The 24412-nt window shown below is 37.4% G+C and overlaps 1 protein-coding gene across 1 annotated transcript; it reads left to right on the top strand.

Annotated features, from left to right (window-relative positions):
• Nucleotides 1-261: 261 nt before the first annotated feature.
• Nucleotides 262-23657, top strand: YME1L1 (YME1 like 1 ATPase). The gene is made up of 19 exons (XM_069859476.1): nt 262-365; nt 3369-3500; nt 5977-6139; nt 7857-7955; nt 9631-9740; nt 10897-11047; nt 11141-11248; nt 12055-12137; nt 12950-13040; nt 13842-13994; nt 15342-15474; nt 15986-16048; nt 16603-16715; nt 17085-17240; nt 17973-18124; nt 18984-19110; nt 19210-19283; nt 19885-19971; nt 21901-23657. The coding sequence occupies exons 1-19, from the start codon at nt 336-338 to the stop codon at nt 22042-22044; spliced, it is 2169 nt and encodes a 722-aa protein (XP_069715577.1). The 5' UTR covers nt 262-335; the 3' UTR covers nt 22045-23657.
• The last annotated feature ends 755 nt before the right edge of the window (nt 23658-24412 follow it).

The raw sequence follows: 24412 nt of genomic DNA, 5'->3' as shown, positions 1-24412 counted from the left end.
CTCTGCCAGGCAGTTTTCCAGCCACTCTTCCCCACGCCTGTAGCGCTCCACGGGGCTGTTGTGTCCCAAGTGCTGGACTTGGCACTTGGCCTTGTTGAACCTCATCCCGTTGGACCGTGCCATGTACCGTGTCCCACCCGGGCCCGCCCCCAGCCCCGGCAGCCGCAGCGCGACGGGAAGCGGCGGCCCGGAAGCGTCACCCGGCGGCCCGGAAGCCCCGCCCCCCTCCAGCCGCTTCCGGTTGGGCGCCGCTCGCTGCCGGCCGGGGGGGCGGCCATCTTCCCGCTGCGGGGCTGACGGGTGGGCCGGGCAGCGGGGGAGGCGCCGGCGGGAGGATGTTCTCCTTCTCCACCGTGCAGCCCCAGGTGAGGCGCGGCGGGGCGAGGCCGCACCTGGCCGTCGCGGTGCTGGGGCTCTGGAGAGCGGCTGCCGTGCGTGAGCGAAGGGGCGGGGGGCGTCCCCGGCGAGGGGGCTGCCTGGGACGCGGCGGGAGGGGCGGGGAGGCACCGGCAGAGCTGGTGAAGCCCGAGAGGAGACGCTCGGAGGTGGCGTTCTGAGAGTCTGCTTCTACTCTGAAAGCAAAGCGGTGGGGAGCTGCTACAGCTGGAGAGAACCTGCGCTCTTAGTCGTAACAGCTTGTGGGAGAAACCAAAATTAAATTTTTTACTGGAGTGGGTGCAGAGGAGGGTTACAGAGATGATCAGAGGGCTGGAGCACCTCCCGTACGAGGATAGGCTGAGAGAGTTGGGGTTGTTCACCCTGGAGAAGAGAAAGCTGCGTGACGACCTTATAGCAACCTTCCAGTACCTGAAGGGGCTACGAGAAAGCTAGGGAGGGACTGTCCACAAAGGCCTGTAGTGATAGGACTAGGGGTAACGGGTATAAACCAGAGCGGGGCAGGTTTAGACTAGATATAAGGAAGGATTTCTTCATTATGAGAGTGGAGAGACACTGGTACAGGTTGCCCAGGGAAGTTGTGGCTGCCTCGTCCCTGGAGGTGTTCAAGGCCAGGTTGGATGGGACCCTGGGCAGCATGAGCTAGTGGGACATGCCCCTACCCATGGCAGGGGGGTTGGAACGGGATGTTCTTTAAGGTCTCTTCCAACCCAGACTATTCTATGATTCGAAGTGACTTAGAAATTAGAGGAGTTAGTGGATGAAAAGTTTCTTGATTATTTTCTATATAGAACAGCTAATATGAATCAGGAAGGAGTCTTTTATTAGATGGTGAGTTGGATGGGACTATTGGTTTTACGGACTTGGATCTGAACGAGTGGTTTTGGTTTTGTATTTTGCACTAGAGTGATTATTATGTGACAGTCTTATTCCACAGGGATTTGGTTGTTCTTTCCAGATGAAAAGAATGTGTTAATTGCTCTTGTTAGTGTGCTGAGATGTAGAACTCTTGATGTGATACAGAACTCTTAGGAAAGTGTAATTTCTCCCTTTTATAGTGGGAAACGCAGGAGGGAAGCTTGATTAGTGGTTGGAATGCTGGCTTTGACCTCTGGAGGCCTTACTGTTTTACCACAAACTCCCAGAGTTTAATTATAACTCTGGTCATTTAATTCTGAGGCACTTTTCATGTCTCACAGTGTTGTGTCTCTTGCTCTTCTGTCTGGTCAACACAAAGATGAAAGTTCTTGCAGAAAGATTTTCTTAGGCAGAGTCTTCATCAGGTATTGTTCCAGCAACCAACTATCTTCCCTAGTGATGTGTAGCGAGAGCGCGGTGTTTGGAAATGTTGGAATTATTTTTATTGTATATTCACAATAGGCAGTCATGTGCTAGAGGAGATCCCTGATGCGTGGTGTACCTGGGCTTCTGTAGTGATGTATGAGGTTGTGTCACTGAGCCTGCTGAGGGCTGCTGAATTGCAGAACTGACTGTGATATGTGTTTATGCTTTATATAGGTTCGTTTGATACTTAGATATGTTGCTAATGTGGAATCCCAAGGAAGGAAACATAAAGGAAACTTTTGGGAGTAACTTGTATAATGCAGGGAAAAATATAGATATTTCAGGTTATCAAAGTATTACTTTATAGAAGAAAATAGGCGGTGTTTGGAAAAGAATGCAGAAGTCACTAGTACTTAAGAATGGTGAATGCTAAATTACTAATGTGTTCATAGATCTTCATGATTCAATGTTATTCAAAAGCAGCCACTGAGCTTTCTGTTCAAGTTGGTTGAAGGGGAACCAGCTTGATGAGATCTGTTGCTTGGATATCTGTCCAAGGATGATCTAGAATAGACTATATTAGAGTACTTCATATTAAAGTCTGAAATTAAGGCCTACCAGTAAATAGATGGAGCACCTCATTTGCCATTCTTTTTCTGTTCATGTTATGTCAAGAGCCTTCTCTTCTGTGGTTGTGTTGTGAAGTCTTGTCAGAATGGTGATCTTAGTTTTGTCTTGGCAGGCACCAAGACAGGCTCAGGATTATTTTAAGTGAGCCTTTCTTCCAAAGAAGAGAGAGTTTCTGAATGACAGTAACTTTAAATAGGTTTTAAACATTTCAAGAGATGGTGTCATCTTGCAGACTTCTCAGTGTAGAAGTCATTTGCTGTTGGTTTTCCTTTCTTTTTCTCCCCGTATTGGTTGTGTTCCCTTTTTTGTGTGTTTTATTGCTATGTTTGGGGAAGACCTACCTATTTAGAATGCAAGTTAATTGACTGTGATGGGGGTGTGGTGACTGCAAAGCAGAAACATTGTTTCACAAAGTTTTGTATTTAATTGCATGAAATTATTAAGCTTGTAATATTTATTGGAATACATCAGTATTCCTTACTGTTCTGTAATCTGTTTGCAACAACACGTATCTAACAGAATAAACAAGTGAGACATAAAAAAAGGAAAAATTTGGAAAAAAATTCTGAAGGAAGTGTTAAGTGTAGCATTTTTGTTTTCCTCTGTTTCACCTGAGAACGATCTATAACAAGTTGTCTATTATTTGTTTTGTAACTAAACATTGTCTTAAATGCAAATTGGGCAGTCTTTGCATCTCCAAAGTGTTCATAATCTGTACCTACTTCTGGATTTGCAAATCTAGTTATTATTTTCTTTAATTTTCTTTAAACTTTGCTTATCTTTGAAAACCAGAAATGTCACTTTGGTTTTTTTTTTTCTTCCAAGCTTTGTGACCTTCTAATCTGACATACATACTTAAACTTTCTTGTTTTCTTTGTGTAGAGTTATCAGGTAACATTGTGGTGTTGAAGCCAAGTTCATATGATTTATTATGAAGAACTGAGTTAAAAGTCAGTGCACAAGAAGTGCAATTATAAGTCAGACTTTGTAATGGAGATATGTTTAAATAGTTTAAAGAAGCTCAAATAGTTGTATGATTTTTATTTTTTTTTTTTCAGGCTACTGTTCCTCTAAGTCACCTTATCAATGCCTTTCATTCACCAAAAAGCTCCACTACTACTGCCAACACAGCATCTGTAAAGCCAGTCCAGAGGGATGCCTCCCCAGAGCATGATCCTCAGAAGACTGAGGTACTAAAGACCTTCGAGAAAAGTGATGCTTGCTTATAACTGAAATAAATCTGGATAATATCAGTTTAAGTTAATTTAATATTTGATATGTTTTATAAAGAAGTGTTATGTGACTAAGGGAACCAATGTTAACGCATAGAATGTAACTTTTTGACAGAACCTGGTCTGTTGGTGCATTGGCAATAAGAGTTCTATGAAAATACAGTATTTCATTAATAAGAAAAAAGCTAGTACTTGTCTGAGTAATAATTTGCAAATAAGAAAAGGATTTGTTTTCACATTCAACTTAATGTTTCTTGCCCTAAAGTAACAATAGCTTTTGGTTAATAAAACCCATATTGTCTTTGCACTATGAGTTCAAGCAAAGTTTGTTCCATTATTGCTTGTGAAAAAATGGACTGAAAATATGTTGAGGGGTTTTGAGGTATTAAATAGCGTATTTTCTATTAAAGCATTTTCATTATCATTAGGTATTTTTTTGTTCTTGATACTGAAGATTAAAATAAAGAGAGTGCAAAGTACTGTCAGATCTTGCAACTTCTCTTTCAGCTAATTTCTTACAACAAACTTCATAACTAAGAAAATGTGAAAAAATAGTCTCTCACTAACTGCAGAACTTTAGAAGTCAGCATGGATTGTACGAGTCATCTCATTGTTGTGATTCTGTTGTTGTGCAGGGTTTCTTTGTGATTCTGAATTTGCTTCTGGTGATAAAAATGGATTTCGGTGGGATAGCTGGATTATTGGCTGAAACTAAAAGTGTGTTTCATTTCTTCAGTTCTGTATTTGTCTTTCTACTCAGCAGGAGAATGTGGTCTCTTTTAAAAACAGGATTTTTCACATTTAATATTTTCTCTCTAATTCATCACCTGTTTGCTTCCTTATAGCATGATAAAAGTAGAAAAGTAATAATTAAAAAAGTCTCAAAGTGTTTTTGAAGAAAGTTCTTAAAGCAGGTTAATTGGACTGTAATTATCTATGCTTCAATAAAGATTAAGCTCAAATTTAAAATCAGTGAATATTGACACAGTATGTGCAGTTCTAGTACTGAAGAGAATGGAACTACTAGAATAGCAAAAATCATTATGTGAGAATGTGAAGCCTTTTTGCTGTGAAGTTAATTCTGTGGTGGGAAGGAGTAACCTCTTCTGCAGGGTCACAGAAAATGTGACTTTTCAGAAAGAATTTTTAAACTTCTCCCCCTCTTAGCATTTCAGCGATTTTCCAAGCAATTGCTAATCTGAAGTAGCAAGACTTGATCTTTAAACTATGTGTACAAGTCAAATGAAGTTTAAAAAAGCATTCGTACTTATTTTGAGTTTAAGTGGGCCAGAAGCAGTCTACCCTAGCCGTTAAAACAGAATACTTTGTTTACTTAAGAAATCCATTTTAAACGTTAAACTTTGAACGTGATAGTGTTCTGGATGCATCTGGGAATCTGTTCTGAAAATGTTTTTTTCAGAAGTATTTTTCATGTACTTTTTTTTATTTGAAATTGTTTCACCTTGAAAGTAGATCAACTGTCGGTTTACATAAAAACAATTTAATAAAAACAAAAATATAATCGATAATGTTCTAAGACCCAGTAATTAAGCATCTGTGCGAATACATTTAGAATAGAATATTTAGTTCGCAGTTAAGAAAATGTTACTGCAGAAGCAATATTGAGAAGTTAATAGATATTTTAAAGGGTCTAAACTAATATATATGCTTAAAACATGCTTTCCCATAAAAATGCTTTTTCTATCTGTAAAACAAAAGATTAAAATTACTTTGATTTAAGGTTACTTCATTAGTAAAGCATATATGCCTTACCTCCTTAGTTTTTTTCAATATTTCTTTGCTTTGTAGGAAATTCCAGATCATAGTACTTAGCCTTTTCGCCATAGAGACTTTTGCCTTTCATTGTGTGTCTGCCCAGCTTGTGGCTTTTTAAGATTTTTAACTCCAGGTATAATTTCTAAATATCCAGTCTGTGCTGCTAAATCTGCACTATCTGCCAAAAGATTAGCCAAAAAAGAGAAAAGAGTTTGGGGGAGGATTTTGCTGTTTGCTCACTTGGATGAAATATAATGGGTGGCTTTTGTACATCTTCTGCTCTCACAGTTTCCATTTCCTCTGACATAAAGAGTAGAAAGACTTGGAAAGACGCATTTTTTTTCTGTGCCTGCTTCCATCAGGAAGAAGGAAGGTGTTAAAGACTGAACTGGGAAGAAAATATATTTGTATAGGTACTGTGACAGTGAAAATATCAATGTGTGCAAATGACAAAGTTACTTTGCATTGACAGCAAATATTCTTTTTTTTTAATCATGTCCTTTCTTTTACTTACCTTCATTTAGCATTTTTTTTTATTTCAGTCTGAACTGTGAAATATAGATGCTGTATCGAGCCAAAAAGCTAAATTAGTTATTCTAAATTTTTTCCCGCTAAGGTAGTCATAAGTAAATTTTGAACAATTGTTTTTGTTTTGCAGTCTGTACTTAATTTAAGAGATCTGGGATTGTCTGATTTGAAAGCTAACCAGTTCAAAGAATTGGTGAACAGGTTGCTTCCCAGCTACTGTGCAGAAAACAAAGCTTCTTCGCAGTGGCATACGTCGTACATCTCTGCTGAGTCCTTCTTCGAAAATAAGCATGGTATGTTTCAGAGTAAAATGCTAATGAGAATTGGAAAGAGTCAGGTTATAAAAGTGAACAGTTATTCTTTAATGTCTTGTGCTACAGATAACTTGAAATTTAAAAAAATCTTTAATAAAACCAGTATTAGTATATTTTTTATTAAACACAGGTTTTCTCTAGAGTGCTGCTTTTGAGTTTGGGCAATTTTAGAAAATTAAACATGGGTTTTTGAATTATTCCTTCAAATTCAGATTTGAAGTTGGCTGCTATTAAACTTGTGTGAACTTGGCTGTAGTACAAGGGCATTGTCTCTTAATGATGATTTTTTTTCACAAGTTTGTTTCATCAAATAGAAGAAATCAGATTTTGCTGATCTACTAATGTAACATCCATGGAAATCTCCAGCTTACATTAGCTTATTCCTTTTTTCTTGAAGCAGCTTTACGCAATGTGGCAAACTGTTAACAGTCCATCTGGTGTATTTAATTGCTGAAATAAACCTCTTTAATGGATCCCTACAGTTAAAGATGTTTGGTTAGGATAAATCTAAAATACAGGAAGCAAATTAATGTGTTAACTTTCTCAGAATGTGTTAAATAAAGCCCCCAACCCTTTTTGTGCACCTTTTTGTGCTTGGCCTCATTTTTTTCTCCTTCGTCTCTGGTCTCTGATTTTTCTTAAATAAGTCTTATCTCCTTAATGAGGATGAATTCTTTGAGCAGTGTGTTTTGGTAACTAACCAGATAAATGACAGTCCCCTTGTCTTGCAGTCTATAGCTTGCTTGAAATAGTATCTGCCACTGAATTTTCACTGTGATTCCCTTCTATTTTTTCTTGTTTCTGTAGTGCATGAGAACTGTACAATTAAGTAGACTTAGAATAGAATCATAGAGTTGTTTAGTGGAACAGACCTTTTAAAATCATCAAGTTCAACCATTACCATAACATTGTCATGTCCACCACTAAACCATGCCCCTAAGCACCTCATCTACTTGTCTATTAAATACCTCCACGGATGGTGACTCAACCACTTCCCTGAGCAGCCTGTTTGGTTAAGAAATGCTTCCTAATATCCAGTCTAAACCTGCCCTGATGCAACTTGAGGCCATCTCCTTTTTCTCTATCTCTTGTTATTTAAGAAAAGTGACCAACACGCACCTCACTACAACCTCCTTTCAAGCAGTTGTAGAGAGCTATCTGGTGTCCCCCCAGCTTCTTTTCTTCCAGACTAAATTGCTCCAGTTCCCTCAGCAGTTTCTCGTAAGACGTGCTCCAGATGCTTCACTAGCTTTGTTACCCTTCTCCATTATAAAATGCCCATGAGCAATCTGTTCTTTAAAACCTTTGAAACTGAATGATAGAATGCTGATACTTCAGCTTCATGGAAGTGTTTGATTTTCTGTCCAGCCTAGATAACTTTATTAAGCTCTGTATAGATGTGCAGAGTTTTTTCTCTGAGATACAGCTTCAAATTCAAGATTCTGGGTACCAGTTTTTTTTGGAAGTTCTTATTAGAAAAACATCTGGTACATTGCAAAGTGCTTGACATTAGGTTAATGCAAAGAAGTTGACTACCTGTATACTGGTAATGTTTAATTTGTTTAATTACAGATGCCTGGAAGACTGTAGTAAAATAGAATAAGTGTTTAAGAAATTAAAAACAACCTATGCAAGACATAGTGTTTATTTGCTTTTAATATAAGGTATATTTATATTTTACTGTATCTTTTTACAGGTTTCGTGGATATTTTCAGTGTTTTACGCTCATCTTGTTTGTACAGACAGCATCCCAGTCCTCTCCATAATTTCTGCTCAGATGTTCGGTGTTGGCCAGGTATAAAAAATAAACTATACTGGTTTCTTTTTATCTCTTTACTCTGGGAAAAGTAGTTTTACTCTTGTCTTAAGAGACATCATTCTGGAAATACCAGTAAACTTGCAGGAAGAACGTTTCATTGATAGTAACGTGAAGTTATTTTTGCATGTGAGTAGTATGTTTCCAGAATGAAGTTAGTAAACATGGTTTAACTATAGAATGTTGTTCAGGGATGTCAGTATTTGTGGATAGTATTCTTAAAATATGATAAATGAGTTAACTGCTTTTGAGTGAATAAATACTGAATCTGATATTCATCCAGATGACCTTTCAAAGCTGTTAGGTGACTGGTTTAAACTACTCCTGGATGTAGGATGTATGATGGATAACAACAGGGTGTGGAGCTCAGGTATTCAGTTCTTTGATGCTCTGGATACTGTGTCCTGTGGCTAAGGGAGAGATGCTGACAGAATGCAGGTAGCCCGGTTATGGGCTATGAGGAAGAGTGCAGATTTTCAAGCATTAAAAGTGCAGGGGAAGCTGAAGGATCTGAGGTTTTAAAGTTAGTGGAAGTGAAAGCAAGGAGAGGTCTAATTGCTATTGGAGCCATATTAGTTAAGCTTCTCTCATGCACCTCAGAAGAGGCAACAATTACAAGTAAAAGCAAAGGAAATTTGTGTTGAAAAATTTTCACAGAGGATGGCTAAGTTCTGAAACAGATTGTCTGGAGAGCCTGTATTATCTTAATACTTGGAGATTTTCAAAACTGAGTTGAACGAGGTCCAGAACTACCTGATCTGATGTTGGTCTTGGACCTTTTTTGAGCAGGGGATTGTCTAGATCACTTCCAGAAGTCCCTTTTATCTGGTGCTGTTCTGTGGTAACAGAAGGCTTAGTTAAAACTGGTATTGGCAATTATTTTAAAACATAGTAGTAAAAGAATTTAAATATTCTTTTGTGATTTATGGGATATAGTCTACATCACAAGGTTTCTGATGTGATGGATGACACAGGGTGCTATAAGCTCACATTAAGTGTTTAACATGTGTTTAAACATTAAGTGTTTAAATGGTCTGACTTCTTTTGTGAGTTTCTAAGTTAACTGCACATCATAACCTTTCCAAACCTGTTCAGGGAACCTGATAAACTGAGCTTATAGATAAAGCTTATCTTGGAGTAGGAACCTTCATTCCCATCCTTCTGGATTAGCTTCATGTTTGTCAGCCTGCCTGGATTTAATTCAGTTGTATGTCTCTTCTGTTCCCTGGGATGGTGATAGGGTTTGTCTGTAATTCACAATGGGAACTCCTGGTTATTTTAATGACAACTTTTGTGGGAAAAAAATGTTGTGAAACAGTAACCAGTTTGATTGCAAGTTCAGATCACAAACATGTTTCACAATCACGTAACTATACATTTATAGTACTAAAATGTATTGGTTTAGTTGTCCGGTTTATTACTGTTAGGTCCCAAAGCGTCTTTTCACACAGTTTTCTGTTTTATACTGCTTTGGTCAGGCATCTTAAACTGTTTGCAACTCTGTTCACTGCTGTGTGTATGTTGTGAAGGTTGTATTCAGTTCATTCACTATAGTGTTTTTCATCTAATAGTTTTTGAAATTTCTTACACCTTCTTTCTAGTAGTAGAAGTAATGAATAGTTTTTAACTTTTTATTTGTTACTACTACTTTAAGTTTACATACAATCACGGAACTTTAAGACTTTGAGATCAAGAGCAAGGCGGCTGCAGTCAACATCTGAACAATTCACAGAAACAAAAAGTTCACTTTCTTCACTTCTAAAGGTAAATATGAGTAACGCTCTGAAGGTGGTTTGGGCTTATTCAGACCATTTGTTTCTCTTGAATGAACCTCAGAATTTATCAAGGGTGTGGTGTTTCATTAGTGTGAAAAAAGTTCTTTAATTCTAAAACTTGACCCAATGACAACAACTTTTTCTTACTAATACACAGGTTTGCTTCATACATCATCAATATAAAGATTATTTCATTTTTTATGAGAGTAGTTTCAGAGTATAGAAGTTATTTTAAGCTGTAGAAGTAAAATCCTTCATATTCTGTTTTTGTGACTTTGTTAAAAATAGCTTAATCAAATGAAATATTCACTTACACAAATACAGCTAGTTTAGCATATAAAAGTATATATTTCTTCAAGCAGTGGAGCATGTGACTGATGTTTCAAGAATAGATTTACTTGTGGCTAGTATATATTTAAGATACAAACATTTTAAATTTGTTATTTTGATGGGTTACAAACTCACTTACATGCGTTTAATTCAGCAGATAACTGTCCAGGCTTGTGGTAGCAGAGCACTTCACAAAACCAAGCTAACCTAGGGACACTTTTCTTCTAATTGGTTGCACAGAAGTAGCTCTAATTAAAGCATTTGATCTTCATCTGTGTGAATTAGCTTTGAACTCTCATGTTCGTCTAGGCATGTGGTTCATTTATTATGTGGACTAGGTGTACTGTGGATGAAGACAAACACCAGAGTTGTGCTGCTTTTAAATTTGGTAGGGCATATGAGATGTATTTGATCAAGCCCTATCAAAGCTATACTTAAAAAGATATTTCACGTTTGGAAGTAATCCAAGTTGATTTCATGAAGCAAAAAGCTTAAGCTAGTAACTCCCACCAAATCCAGTGTACAGAGCTAGCTGTATACAGATCTGCCTTAGGCTGGGTTTTCTGTTTGGAGCTGGGATCCAGGAATGCTCTGAACTTGACCTGTTCAGGAAAAATCAGGGTGCCTCTGCTGGAGCTGTTGTGATTCTACACTCAAGCTACTGCCCTGTCTCATTGAGCAAACCCCATACCATCTGAATTATAGGCTTTTTTGTTTTTACTTTTTTTCCCCTCACCCATGGTAGCCAGATAGAACGTTAACAACTGTGTATCAAAACTTAGCATATACTAACACTGCTGTGGAAAATATTTTAGGGTTTTATCCTGAGAAAGCGAAGAATTGATGTTGAAAACTTAGATGCATTAATGAAAACAAAAAACATCCCAGAGGCACACCAGGATGCTTTTAAAACTGGTTTTGCAGAAGGCTTTTTGAAAGCACAGGTATTCCTGCAGAAAACACTTGGTAAGTTATTTTAGTTCATGTATCTTGTCTTTTCATTCAGAAAGTAGTTTCTTTCAGCCCATATTAAATTTTTGTTTTTGTTTTCTTTTACAGATTCCTTAAGAAGATCACGTTTGCTTTCTTTCTTTCTCTTTGTTCTTTGTTTCTATCTTGCTATATATTCGTCATTTTTACCTGGAAAAGGTTCCTTTTCTGATGCTGGTTAGTTAATTTTTTTTCACACTGTTTCGCTCATGTTGTTTCTTCCAGCAGGTTTAGCGCAAATTAAATGTGTTTTGACTTTGATTGCTTTAGGATAACATTTCAATGTACTAATGAAAGGGAGAAGGTTTTTACTACTTTTGGCTACAGCCTTTCAGACAATAGTGTGAAAAAATGTTTATGGAAACAAAGTTGTCGATTAGTATAATTATTGAGATTATTTTGGTGAAACAATTACATGGAACCAAGCAGAAAAGAAATCAGACTACTCACCAGTCATGTATTTGTCTTTGGATTTAGAGGGTGTGTTACCTAGGTCAGCAGTAGGCAAAATTATTTGATTTTTATTTGTAACAATAGCCTAGTTTATAGTGACTAGATACTTGCATGTCCAAATTGTCATCTTGAGAAATCTGTTGGAAGTAGTGGAACAAGGCTGAGCTAATGTAAATGGAGGATATCATCTGCGTACTGGTTTTTCACCTGGGTCTCAAGAAACTTAGGGTGTATACAGAAACATTGAGGGAGAATTTTGACTTTGTGTACATGCTTTTGCATGAAGGGCTTTCAGCACTACAAATGACTAAAAAGCACTTCTATCACTGAATGAATTGCAAATGTTTTAAAGAACTTTTTAAAATAATTCTTATTCTTACTGGGCACTTATAAATGGAAACATGCCCCTTTTAAAAGGTCAGGTGTAAAGTTAAAATCTTAATGGTAGGCACTTATGTGCACAGTTCAGTCTTGGAATGAAGTGAGTTTGTGTGTAAATTTGTTGTTTATCATCTGCTGTTTGCTATTAGTACGCTTTCGAACATCAAGTATCTTTGATGCAGCCGTTGATCCAATCCAGCTGAAAAATGTCACCTTCGAACACGTGAAAGGGGTAAGTTCAGAAGTAAAGTGTGTGAGTTCTTGCCTAGCTTATCATTGTAAACCTGAAGAATGTCTTACTCTGTTCAAGAAATTTCTTTGTTGGAACTGAAGCCTTATCTATATTGACCACTCCAAGATCAAGCAGAGTTTTAGTCACTCTTGTTCTATTTTATATCTTCATGATATTTAATACCTTATAAAAGGTGCACTCTTGACTTATTGAGTCACATTTTTAAAGGCTAGAATAGCAAAAGGCAGGTAATAAGTATGCATATTAATCTGTTTTTTTGTAGCTGACCATTACAAGAAGATGGTAATGCTATTTGGTCTTCTCTCTTGTAGTGCCATCACTTTGGGGTATCTGATATTAGGACAGGAGATTTGGGCATTCTGGGCATGTCACTGCTGGTGGGATAGATTTATTTCTTCAGCTGTCAGTGACAAAATGAGGACCCTTCCCTCTCCTTCCCCTTGGACAAACAGATAGAATTAATTTTTTTTAACTAATTAGACTAATATCTAGATGTAGAATTTTGGATTCTGTATTTATCTTGTTAGTCAGATCTGATCTTGAACTGTTTGGTTATTCCTTCAGTATTACTAACTTTAGTGTTTACTGATTCCTCTGAACAGTTCTAGGAAATGGGTTGTATTAAACTCATGGACAATCACTATCCACAGTTTTATCTCCTCTTTCTTTGGTGTATTTTTGATCAATGCACAAATAAGGGCTTAAGTCTCTCATACAAAATTCACCTATGAAAAAGATGCAGTATTTCATAAATGCTTAGTTATATTTTGTGGCATGTCTTTAATGCGTAGGTTGAAGAGGCTAAACAGGAATTGCAAGAAGTTGTGGAATTCTTGAAAAACCCACATAAATTTACTGTACTAGGAGGTAAACTTCCAAAAGGTAAGAATCGTTGCTCAGCAGAAGTGAAAATCATAGGTAGCAGTGGCTGTCTTTGTAGCTTTGTTTCATACTGAATGACTAATATGGAGCTTAGCTTTTGAATACTTTTTCCTTTAGTTAAGGAATCAAAAATCGTGGAACCAAAATGGGCCTAAATACTACTGTTGTGTTTAGTTTGTGTCTGTGAAAAATAGTGATGTGATTATAGACGTAAGGGGTGGATTTCCTTGTGTGTTTAAAATAATTGAGGAACAAATGAACCTTCATCGATCTGTGAAATTTTCTTTATTAAAAGTTATATTTAAATGAGGTACTTGGGGGTGTGGGAGTGGGGGTTAATAAGGTTATGTTGCATGCCTCCTGTCTTGCCTTCAGTTCCCCTTACGTAAAAATTGGTCACTGCTGCCTCCCCCCACGCACCGTTTAAAGTCAATTACTTGGATTGATTTAGTTTAAAAAAAAAAAATGTTCCACTTCCAGAAATGATGAGGAAAATGTCAGTATGAAGAAGGCATAGGGATTCAGTTCCTAAACTCGGTGGTAATTTTGTAGAATACTTTAGACTTCTGTTTCTGTTTGATAGCCTTGCAAGTCTGTTGTTGTTTCAGTATGGATCAGTGTCTGTGCCTGTCACAGGAAGCTTTTTCAGACTGCAAGTAATCAGTGGTGTCTGAAATGGGGTGTTAACAGCTTTCTGAAGCCAAGTGTAGATTATTTCTTCTACTGAACAAACAGTACAGGTATAATAAGATTCTGTGGGTGTGGTGCTTTTGTTGTTTGTGTTTTTGTTTATCTTTTTAGGCATTCTGTTAGTTGGGCCACCTGGTACTGGTAAAACTCTTCTTGCCCGGGCTGTAGCTGGCGAAGCTGATGTTCCATTTTATTATGCATCCGGATCAGAGTTTGACGAGATGTTTGTTGGGGTAGGAGCCAGTCGCATCCGAAGCCTATTCAGTAAGTTAAATATTTATGGTTTTGTAATCTGTTCACATAAGAGATTAAGTATCCGGTGTTGTGTACAAGGTTTCAATAGATACAACTCTGGCTACTGGTAAGTAGTAGTGTATGAGGCTAATAAGTAAAACTTAAATTGTGTAGGTAAACCTCAGAATTCTGTAAGCATCAATTAACTGTAGATTCTTGCTGGTTGTCAGACAGAATTATAGCAAGAATTATAACTGATATTGCAACACTCCTAGAGAGAATAGAAGCAATTTAATTAGAAAAATAATGTCCAATTAACTAAATGGAATATTTAAATGAGAATTTACTTACTGTCATGTGTAAAATATTGTAAATTTGGATTAAATTGTAAATTTAAGATAAAAAGTGTTAAATTTTTTATACAATTACTTCCCTCATATTTTGATATTTTATTTTAATCTGAATTAGAGTTTTGTGGAATCACAGTGTTAGCACTAAACTGAGACTTCTTTTCTCACAACCATCAACAGGCCCAGAATAAAGGGCATTATGAATCTTTTAAAATAAATGTTTAGATAGAAAACCTCTTCTGTGAAAGTTATCGATTTGAACTATGCAAATAAATATTGTCAGGGGAGAGGAGAATCTCTGGAATGGAAGATTGATAGTGTCAAGCATGCAAAATGTCAAAAGTAGTTTTGCATTTGTAGAAAAAGTATGATTTGCTTCACATGGAAAGGATGCAAAATGTAACATGTGTTGTACTTTAAAATGTGCATTTCCTTCTGTTAACTACCAAAGTTTAGATGACTGACTTGTACCTTGATATGAACATTACAGATAGGTCTTGCTGAGTGAGATGAGTTGCATCCTGGTGTGAATGTAGCAGTCTGTGGTCTTACAATTTATTATTGTGTTTCTGTTTTGTGTTTTTAATACATGTAAATTTGAGTGCAAGGTCTTCAATGTTAAATAACAAGCTGGTTCTATTAAAATAAGTTAGCATTTAGAGCCATGATGTTTCATACTACTTGTACTTAATAGGTCAATATTCTGTGCTGAAGCACAGACTGTCATAGGGAGTTGATATGAAGCATAACAAATTTCTTCATCTGTTTTATTAGTAATTTCTTGTGCCTTGGTAAGAATAAGCTGATGTGAAGATGAAGAAGCTCGCTTCTCTTTGTATCACTTCATTTCAAAAATATATTTCTTTTTTTGTTTGTTTTTTGCTAATATCAAAGCAGTTCTGGTGATGTCTTACAGAACACTTTTATGATCCAAGAGTAATAGAAGTAGTGTAATCCTAAATTACATGGTACACTGTCTGTTCCTTTGTGTGGTTGAAGTGTCTTTCTGCTATTTTTCTTTTGTCAGGGGAAGCAAAAGCAAATGCACCATGTGTTATATTTATTGATGAGTTGGACTCTGTTGGTGGGAAGAGAATTGAATCTCCAATGCATCCTTATTCCAGACAGACCATTAATCAACTTCTTGCTGAAATGGATGGGTAAATATACGGATTCTGAGAGCACAAAAGATGCTTGACTGACTAGTATTTTGAATATTTGGCTGAATTTTTATTCTTCAGCAGCTTTGATATTTTTCATAATTTTTTGTAATGGTTTTAAGGATATAAATTAAGATATTATTATGACTGCTTTCTGGTACTGTCAACAGTAGTGTTAATAGCCTTCCTATGAGGAATAGAGAAGCTTCTGAGTTGTAGGAGCACAACAACTGCTGTTATTTTAAATAATTACTCAGTTTTGTTAGGCTGGCTATATATGTAATGGGAGAAGTTCAACTCGGAGATCAGGGTATGTTTTTAACCCATTGCTGGGTTAAATTTAACCATTGCTGGGTTAAATGTGGTCGTTCTTGGATTGCATGTTGCAGTTTGATAGGGTGTTTTTGAATGGCCAGTTAAGCTCATTTGAAATAATAAATAGAAGTAGGTACTGAAAAAAAAAGTTGTAAATTCTGTCTCAAAAAAATTCTCACCCTTTTTTTCTTTACAGCTTTAAACCTAATGAAGGTGTTGTTATTATTGGTGCAACAAACTTCCCTGAAGCATTAGATAAGTGAGTATAATGTATTGATCATTTTTAAAGAACACGTATTAAAAAACAAAGACACAAAAAAATCAACCCTGCAACAACAACAAAGTTGCTTGTGATAATCTTCAGGTATTACAATGTCATAGCTGGGGTTTTTCCCTTGTTAAAAAGGATGTGTACTGACCAGTTTTGGCATTTGAAAGTTTTTTGAGTTAAATATAGAGAAATAAGTAACATTCTTCTACAGATTAAAGTTCTGGAAGTTTTTCTACTTGAATTGACCATCTGCGTTCCTTGTTCTTGCAAGGTAAAATTTTCAAATGCTAAAAAGCCTTTAAGAAGGTTTGGTAATAAACATCTTTCATCTCTCTTTTTATGAACAGACAAGAAAAATTTATTCTTTGTATCTGTGCTCCAGACAGAGCCTACGTAGATGCGTTTAGGAATAGCGGATGGATTTTTGGGCTTTGTATGTATTAGTAACAGTTTACTGCAGCATTTTTAAGTCGATGTATTAAATTAGTAACAGTTTACTGCAGCATTTTTAAGTCGATGTATTAAATTATCTTTTCCCTTAGTGCTTTAATACGTCCTGGTCGCTTTGATATGCAAGTTACTGTTCCCAAGCCTGATGTAAGAGGTCGAACAGAAATTTTGAAGTGGTACCTTAATAAAATAAAGTATGATCCATGTAAGTAAACACTTTACTGTAACATCTTTTTATATAACTTTTTTTTGTATGTTCAGCCCACTCATGTATTGGTCCTTTATTCCATCAGCTATTGTGGCTTTACCATGTATCTAAGCAATGAATACAAAAATTGTCTAGTACATGTTATGACAGTTATCTGAGGCAGTGTTTCTTTCTAGTCCCCAGCAGTTCATAGTGTCTCAAGAATTAGACTTTATTTCTTCTAAAGCTGATGAGGTTTTTTACACGTTATTTTGGCTAGCCCATGATTCTTGCTTATAATTCGATTATTTATGCGTATTTCGTAATAACACAAGCTTTTTCAGGAGCAATATGGACCCTAATGACAAGTTTGTTTTCTCCCCATAGCTGTCGATCCAGAAATAATTGCACGAGGCACAGTAGGATTTTCTGGAGCAGAGCTTGAGAATCTTGTAAATCAAGCTGCCTTAAAGGCAGCTGTTGATGGAAAAGATATGGTAACGATGAAAGAACTAGAATTCTCCAAGGACAAAATTCTAATGGGTAGGACTTCATACAAAATGCATACATATGTGTTACAATAAGGGGTTAAGCCTTTACTTTTGTGTGGTTGAGTCTCGCAGAGAAAGAGAGAAGTCTTTATGCTGTTGTTTGTTGGTTTGTTGTTGGGTATGTTTTGGTTCTTTTAACAAACAAAGACCAAAAGGAAAAAAACCCAGACACAATAGACAAATCGCCTGTTAGTTGATTCTGAAACCTTTAGAGACCAGGGAGCAGTATGTAAAATCTAGTATGGAATACATTCTTTAGGACTGGATACTTATTTGTAAAAAATGCTGCATGTTGTCCTTCAGCCTTGAAGAAGACACAGGCTTGATTTCTTACCCTTCCCCTGCTTATTCTTTGAGGAGGGGGGACAATAAAAGATCAGAGACCTGGAACTTCTGTTTAACTAACTTGTCATGTGCTAACACAAAACTATCTGAGATGTATACACTAAGAATTTGGTCTGTTAATATTTGAGAGAAGAAATGGAATTTTTTCAGATAGCCAGGCTGTGCTTGAAATCTGTTCCTCTAAGAGCAACTTGCTTGTAGAGTATATTGAAGTCCATTTTAGACATTAAAATCCTACTTGTAAACATTTTGCACTTAAAGTTAGTTAATACTGCTTATATGCTGTTCTTCAGCTACTTTGTGCTCTGTTTGAGTAGACGTCACGTGGATTGTTGTGGTCAAGTGTACAAAAAGTTTACTTAATGCTTCTCTGTTTAAGGACCTGAACGTAGAAGTGTTGAAATTGATGAGAAAAACAAAACCATCACTGCTTACCATGAATCTGGACACGCTATCATTGCATATTACACTAAGGATGCAATGCCAATCAACAAAGCTACAATTATGACACGAGGAACAACACTTGGACATGTGAGTATTTCTAGAGTTTTATGTTGGTTTAGTGCTGCAGAGGAACTTGCAAACAATACTATAGGTTGTAATCATGTTGATGCATATTGTAGTATGTTGAAATACTTGGTTACGAGCAATCTCTTGGAAAACTCACTGGTCATCTTTTCTGTGTGACAGAAAACTTTCATCCTTAATTTTGAAATAAAATAGCACGTGCTAGTATAATAGCTGATGTGTATCAGGAAAGAAATGTAAGTATGTTTGATTCTGACTCACTTAAAATAGCACCCAACAGTGAAACTTTGAAGAACATCTGAAGGACTGGAAAGTAGAAGCATTGGTCAACTGAAACACAAACATCCTTTATCAAGTTGTGCTTTGTTCTGTGTGACTTTTTCTAAACCTAATTGGTTACCTACTGTGTTTCGAGCAGAGATATCTAGCCTTGAGCTGCCAAGCATCTGAACAGAAAAATATTTCTATTATGTCTGTTTCTGTTGAACTTCATCCAACTTAATGTTTTCAGTTAAAGAAAATAATTGGCCTGAATCCTCCAGTCAAGTTGATTTGTGCTCAGTAAAAATGTATGGAATAAAGAGAAATGGATAGCAAGATTGTTCTGTTTCTTGTGGTGGTAGGTTTAAGTTGCTTGATTTTATGTGGTGCTCATGGCGCGTAGGAGGCTATTTCTGCTGGTAGACTAAGCATCTCCAGGCAAACCTGATGAGTGCATAGACTTAAGGCGAGGCCCAGAGCATTCACGTTGTTGCATAAAAGCCTTTTATCTGCTATGGATATAAGTAAGAATGTGTTTCAGATTATTTCAGTATTTCTTCTGTTTATTGTTACCTGACCACAGTTCTGTGATATCTTACAGGTATCTTTGCTTCCAGAAAATGACAGATGGAGTGAAACTAGATCCCAGTTGCTTGCACAGATGGATGTCTGTATGGGAGGAAGAGTAGCAGAAGAGCTCATATTTGGAAGTGATCACATCACAACAGGTCAGCTGATTGGTAGTTACAGGAATTTTCAATTAAAGCTTGTGGGCTGGCATGTTTAACTTGGTTTCAATAAGTAACTTAAATTTATTTGCTATCTAGGTGCTTCCAGTGATTTTGACAATGCTACTAAAATTGCAAAACTGATGGTGACTAGATTTGGAATGAGCGAGAAGGTAGTATTGTCACTCTTAAATATTCGTATGGTACAAAAAATATTCTGCTCTGTAAATAAATGCCTGTTTGGCTGTCAGGGATCACAGAGGCTGGCTCTGCTACAAAGAACACAGTTAGAAAAATTGTATATTTGACAGTTAAAAAGTTAACTTGCCAGATCTTCACCTAAAAACCACCTTGGAAGGTATTAATGTCTGCAGAAAAGGTGTGTAATCGACCCAAGCACTTTGGAATTGGGGATAATCTTGGGGTTGAGGTGTGTGTGACAACATCGAGTTTTTTAGACTTCTAAAGAAACTTCTTCTTTAGTTGTCTTTATTACCTGTCAAGTGTTAGTAGTCTGGATTTTGTTCTGCTTTTTGTTAATAAAAAAATGCTTAATCAGGATTTGTACGGTGACCTGTTGAATTAGAACTCTGCAGTGACTACATAGCTCGTGAACAGGCTTCTTGTTTTGCCTCTGTTGCAAGCATTTCAGCAAGCATTTGGTTAATGATTTTGCTTGTTTCGAGGTAGAAGCAATGGGTGATGAAGCTCTTAGTTTTATGTGTATTACCGCAGCTGTGGCAGTATGATAAAATACTTTTTGTTGTTGTTTAGCTTGGTGTTATGACCTATACTGATACAGGGAAAGTTAGCCCTGAAACTCAATCTGCAATTGAACAGGAAGTAAGAACGCTTTTACGGGTAAGATTGCCTTCCCTTCCACTCTGATATATTTATTTTGGGATTAATTGAGCATCAGCTTGCTTGAGTATTCAGTTTGGTAATGTCTGCTGGTGAAAATTTGCAGGTGGATGAAATTATTCCCAAGTATTTAATGTAGCTGCAACTTTGAATCTCTACATATTAAAACTTTTTGGTGATTGTCATGGACAAGCAGTGAGAAACAAGCTGATGGTGTTGAGTTCTTTAATATGCACTTTAACACTGCCTCTTACATTTGCTCAGAGCTTGTATTTTGCCTATTCAATTAATAGGAAAAAAGTATGGCTATAAATTGTTTTAGAACAGATATGAATGTTTGATGTTACTCCCACATTTCATAACTTGCAGCTGGATCACAGGAATGGCCACATCAGCAGACCAGAGAGCTGCCTTTTGTAGTATCCTGTTCGTCACAGTGATCAGTATCAGAGGCTTAGGGAAATGTGTAACATTCAATAAACACAGATCACTGTTCTGGTAATCTGAATTAGTTTGGTACAGGCAGGAGGATTATTTGTGTCTTGACGCTTAAATGAGTAACAGAATCACTAGATTGGAAAAGACCTCCAGGATCATCGAGTCCAATCATTCCTATAAACCACTAAACCATGCACCTGAGCACCTCATCCACCGGTCTTTTAAATATCTCCAGGGGTGGTGACCCAACCACCTCCCTGGGCAGCTTGTTCCAGTCCTGTTTCTGTGAAAAACTATTTCTCATGTCCAGTCTGAACCTCCTGTGGTGCAGCTTGAGCCATTCCCTCTTGTCCTGTCCCCTGTCACTTGGGAGAAGAGGCCAGCTCTCTCCTCTCTACAATCTCCTTTCAGGTAGCTGTAGAGAGCAATGAGGTCTCCCCTCAGTCCCCTCTTCTCAAGGCTAAACAACCCCAGCCACTCCTCATAAGATTTGTTCTCCAGCCCCTTCACCAGTTCGTTGCTTTTCTCTGGACTCACTCCAGAGCCTCAACATCCTTCTTGTGGTGAGGGGCCCAGAACTGAACACAGTATTCGAGGAGCGGTCTCACCAGTGCTGAGTACAGGGGGAGAATAACCTCCTTGGACCTGCTGGTCACACCGTTTCTGATCCAAGCCAAGATGCCATTGGCCTTCTTGGCCACCTGGGCACACTGCTGGCTCATGTTCAGTCGCTGGCAACCAACACCCCAGGTCCCTCTCCTCCAGGCAGCTTTCTAGACAGACTTCTCCTAGTCTGTAGCACTGCACAGGGTTGTTGTTCCCCAAGTGCAGGACCCGGCATTTGGCCTTGTTAAACCTCATGCCATTGGTCTCAGCCCAGCGGTCCAGCCTGTTCAGATCCCTTTGCAGAGCCTCCCCACCCTCCAGCAGATCCACACTTTTGCTGTAGCTGTTTTTGAACTGACTTGGTCACGTAAGAACTATCTGTGTAGACCTAGAAGTTGAAGCTGGTAATGCTGGCAGCGTGCATATACGTGCAGCAACTGGTAACTTGTTGAGTAGCTTTCAGCTTTCTAAAAGTAAATAATACTTAGAGTTTTATAACCTTTTCAAAACTTGAGTCTTTGAGGAACATTCCTTAAAGACTATAGCACTGCTTATACTGGGAAATTGAATATATTTCATCAGAAACTTTTCAAATCTATTAAGTCTTTTCTAAATCATGTAAAAATGCTAAGATTTGTCTCAGGATTTTATTTTCAGTCCTTCTGTAAAATGCAAAGGTGGCATAGAGGTTGGTTGGTTGTTTTTTTATTATGCCAGGTAGATTTTAAATCTTGGTGAGACAGGAGCTGTGCTAGCTCTGAAATGTAAGGCATAACTTTAAATGTTTGTTTAAAGCTGTATTTGCCTGAAACAGTATTTAAAGTGGAATCATGCTGTTTTTGATGTAAAGTCTAAAAATATCCTTCTGCCTTTTTTTAATACTAGGAGTCATATGAACGAGCAAAGAACATCCTGAAGACTCATGCAAAAGAACACAAGAATTTAGCAGAAGCTTTATTGAAATACGAGACTTTGGATGCCAAAGAAATCCAAATTGTTCTAGAGGGAAAAAAACTAGAAGTAAGATGATAACTTCTGAGATGCAGTAACTGTTGATCTGAAGAATGTACATCCAACAATGCAGTAGTCTTATGCAGCGTAGCCTTTTTTCCCTTCCTGATGTGTGTATGGCATTAGTGACACTTTAATATTATTCTGTCTCTCGTGAGCTTCTGTTACTCATCTCTCTGTTGTGTCATCAGAGTAAGACACACAAAATAAAGCAAATTTCTCATTCTCTGCTCCCTATGCTCTTCCCACAAGAAGTTATTCAGAAAGTTAAATTTCAGGGTTGAATTCAGCCTTTTGGTTCAGTCTTGTGTTGAAACTGAGAAGAAAACCACACAGGTGTGCTGGTGTGGTTTTGCAGAGCTTCCTGGCTCGTGCTGCTACATGTGCGTTTGACGGGATACCCCACAGTATGTGCTATGGGATGTTTTCTGGATGATGGCACATTGATTTGTACAATAGTATGTACTCTAGCGAATCTTCATACTCTGAGGCTAGACATCACTTTTAAAGAAGACATTTTATTTAGAAATGTAACCAAACATCTCTAAGAATGAAGTGTCTACACAGTGATTCTCTAAGGGAATTTTGGGAGCTTTGAATTTGACAAAATCATTAGTGACTGTGTTTTCAGCGCTCTTGGGGTTAAAGTACACACGTGTGTGTCTGGGAAAGACATCTTAAAGCAAAATGAACAGGCTGAACATGTCTAAGGCTCTTTGGACCATGTTTTGGGCAGAACTGTGGCAGGGATAAATACCTGTGACCTCTGATGTGCTGCTGACAAGATTCTTAAGATTTTTTATTACTGCGGTAGATGGATAGCAATACTTTGATGGCGGCGCTTTTGGACTGCAGGAGATTCTACAGAACTAGTTTCTACTAATACTATGGATGCGTGTTTGATAATCCAACAGATCATTTCTTCAAAGAGGGCAATATAGTTCACTGAAGAGTAGTTCAGAAAATGTTCTGTTCTACACTAGAAGTAGGGAAATAAAATCTTTTCCTTTAACCTTTACAGAAACCTCTGGAAATTCTAAGATAATAACAATTTTTTGAAAACAAAAGCAGTTTCCAATCAAGTGGAAGTGATTGCTAGTGATTGTATGCCAGTGTTCTTCTGATCTCATGGAACTGGTTTTTAGAAATAACACATCTTGATGGTAATCTTTCTTCACGATTAATTGTAGACTTGGGACTATAGACTTTGGTTGCAGAGAGCACCTTTTAGCATATTAATGTTGAAGGTTACCATAATTGGACATTAAAATAGTTGGGTTGATGCTAACAAATGTGAGTGGAAATTGGGAACTACACTTAAAACTATAATTAACATAGTATTTTAGAATTTTCTGAGTGTAATGCTTGATTATAATCTAGTTTTTTAGTGACAGCACATGCATTTTTTTGTCTTTCAAAACCAGGATAAATTTCTATTTGCTTATTTTTGTCAGCTTACTATAGCGAAATCCCAGTGCAGGAGGAATTCCAGATGTTAAAAAACAGTATACCAAATGTCTAGGCTGACTAGTTACAGTTGTACATGTATTTTAGGAATATGCCAACAGAAACAGAAGTATACCGCATATTTTGCATCTTTTTTGGAGTAATAAAGGTTACTTTTAATTATGCATATTGGTTTTCTTTCTGTTCACTGTAAATTGCTGTCAAATATAGCACCAAGTTCCCTACTGTGTAGACTGAGGTGTATAAAACATTTCAACTTGTAAATAAATTTAAAAATAATGGCAAAATTGCGCTCTCTCTAATCAGATTTCTAGGGAATGTTCTCCCTAGAAAGCAAGACCTTTTTTTTCAGTTGCTGCTTTAGTGGAGAGACTTGAATGGGAACTTTTCCAGCTAAATGATGCAAATCTGCACTTACAAACAAAAGCAAAGGTCTCTAAAATCTGTATTGAACAATCTGGTTTGGGGGCAAGTCCTTGAGGTCTAAGTTACTATTCTCACTCAAAAGCATCTTTCTATGTGAAAAGAAGTGAGCACAGCCTCAAAACAAAGAAAAGGTGATCTCTTGTTGGGTTATGAAAGAAGTTACAGATGAGCCATCATGAGTGAAAAGTATCTCTGCTTTCCCATCAGTTTGACAGCAGAGGTGAGATTGAAGCATTTACCGTAATGCCTGAATGGCTGTTGCATGCGAGGTCTGTGGGGTTACACAGAAACTTGTCTGTTTAGGCTTTGGGTTTGACATCTGATCTTAAGTACGTCTAGGAGCTGCAGTTCATCCCCACGTAATCACTGGACAGAGGTAGAAGACCACAGTATTGTATTTATGTGGCAAGGTTTTTTTAGTGGTGGGGGCGTGGGGGGCAGGTGTTACCACCCTGGCAAGGACCCAATAAGGATCAGGGCCTGCTAAGGACCT

This window comes from Phaenicophaeus curvirostris, chromosome 6 (genome assembly GCF_032191515.1).
Source record: "Phaenicophaeus curvirostris isolate KB17595 chromosome 6, BPBGC_Pcur_1.0, whole genome shotgun sequence".
Classification (NCBI taxonomy): Eukaryota; Metazoa; Chordata; class Aves; order Cuculiformes; family Cuculidae; genus Phaenicophaeus; species Phaenicophaeus curvirostris.
The sequence above is the reverse complement of the archived record's forward strand: the minus strand, read 5'-3'. Positions and strand labels throughout refer to the sequence as shown.

Excerpts from the sequence above, each read along its gene's own strand:
- YME1L1 (XM_069859476.1), top strand. The coding sequence starts at position 336 with ATGTTCTCCTTCTCCACCGTGCAGCCCCAG. Across the intron at positions 9,741-10,896 it reads CACTTTCTTCACTTCTAAAG|GGTTTTATCCTGAGAAAGCG; the intron begins GTAAATATGAGT and ends AAAATATTTTAG. Across the intron at positions 19,111-19,209 it reads AAGTGATCACATCACAACAG|GTGCTTCCAGTGATTTTGAC; the intron begins GTCAGCTGATTG and ends TTTGCTATCTAG.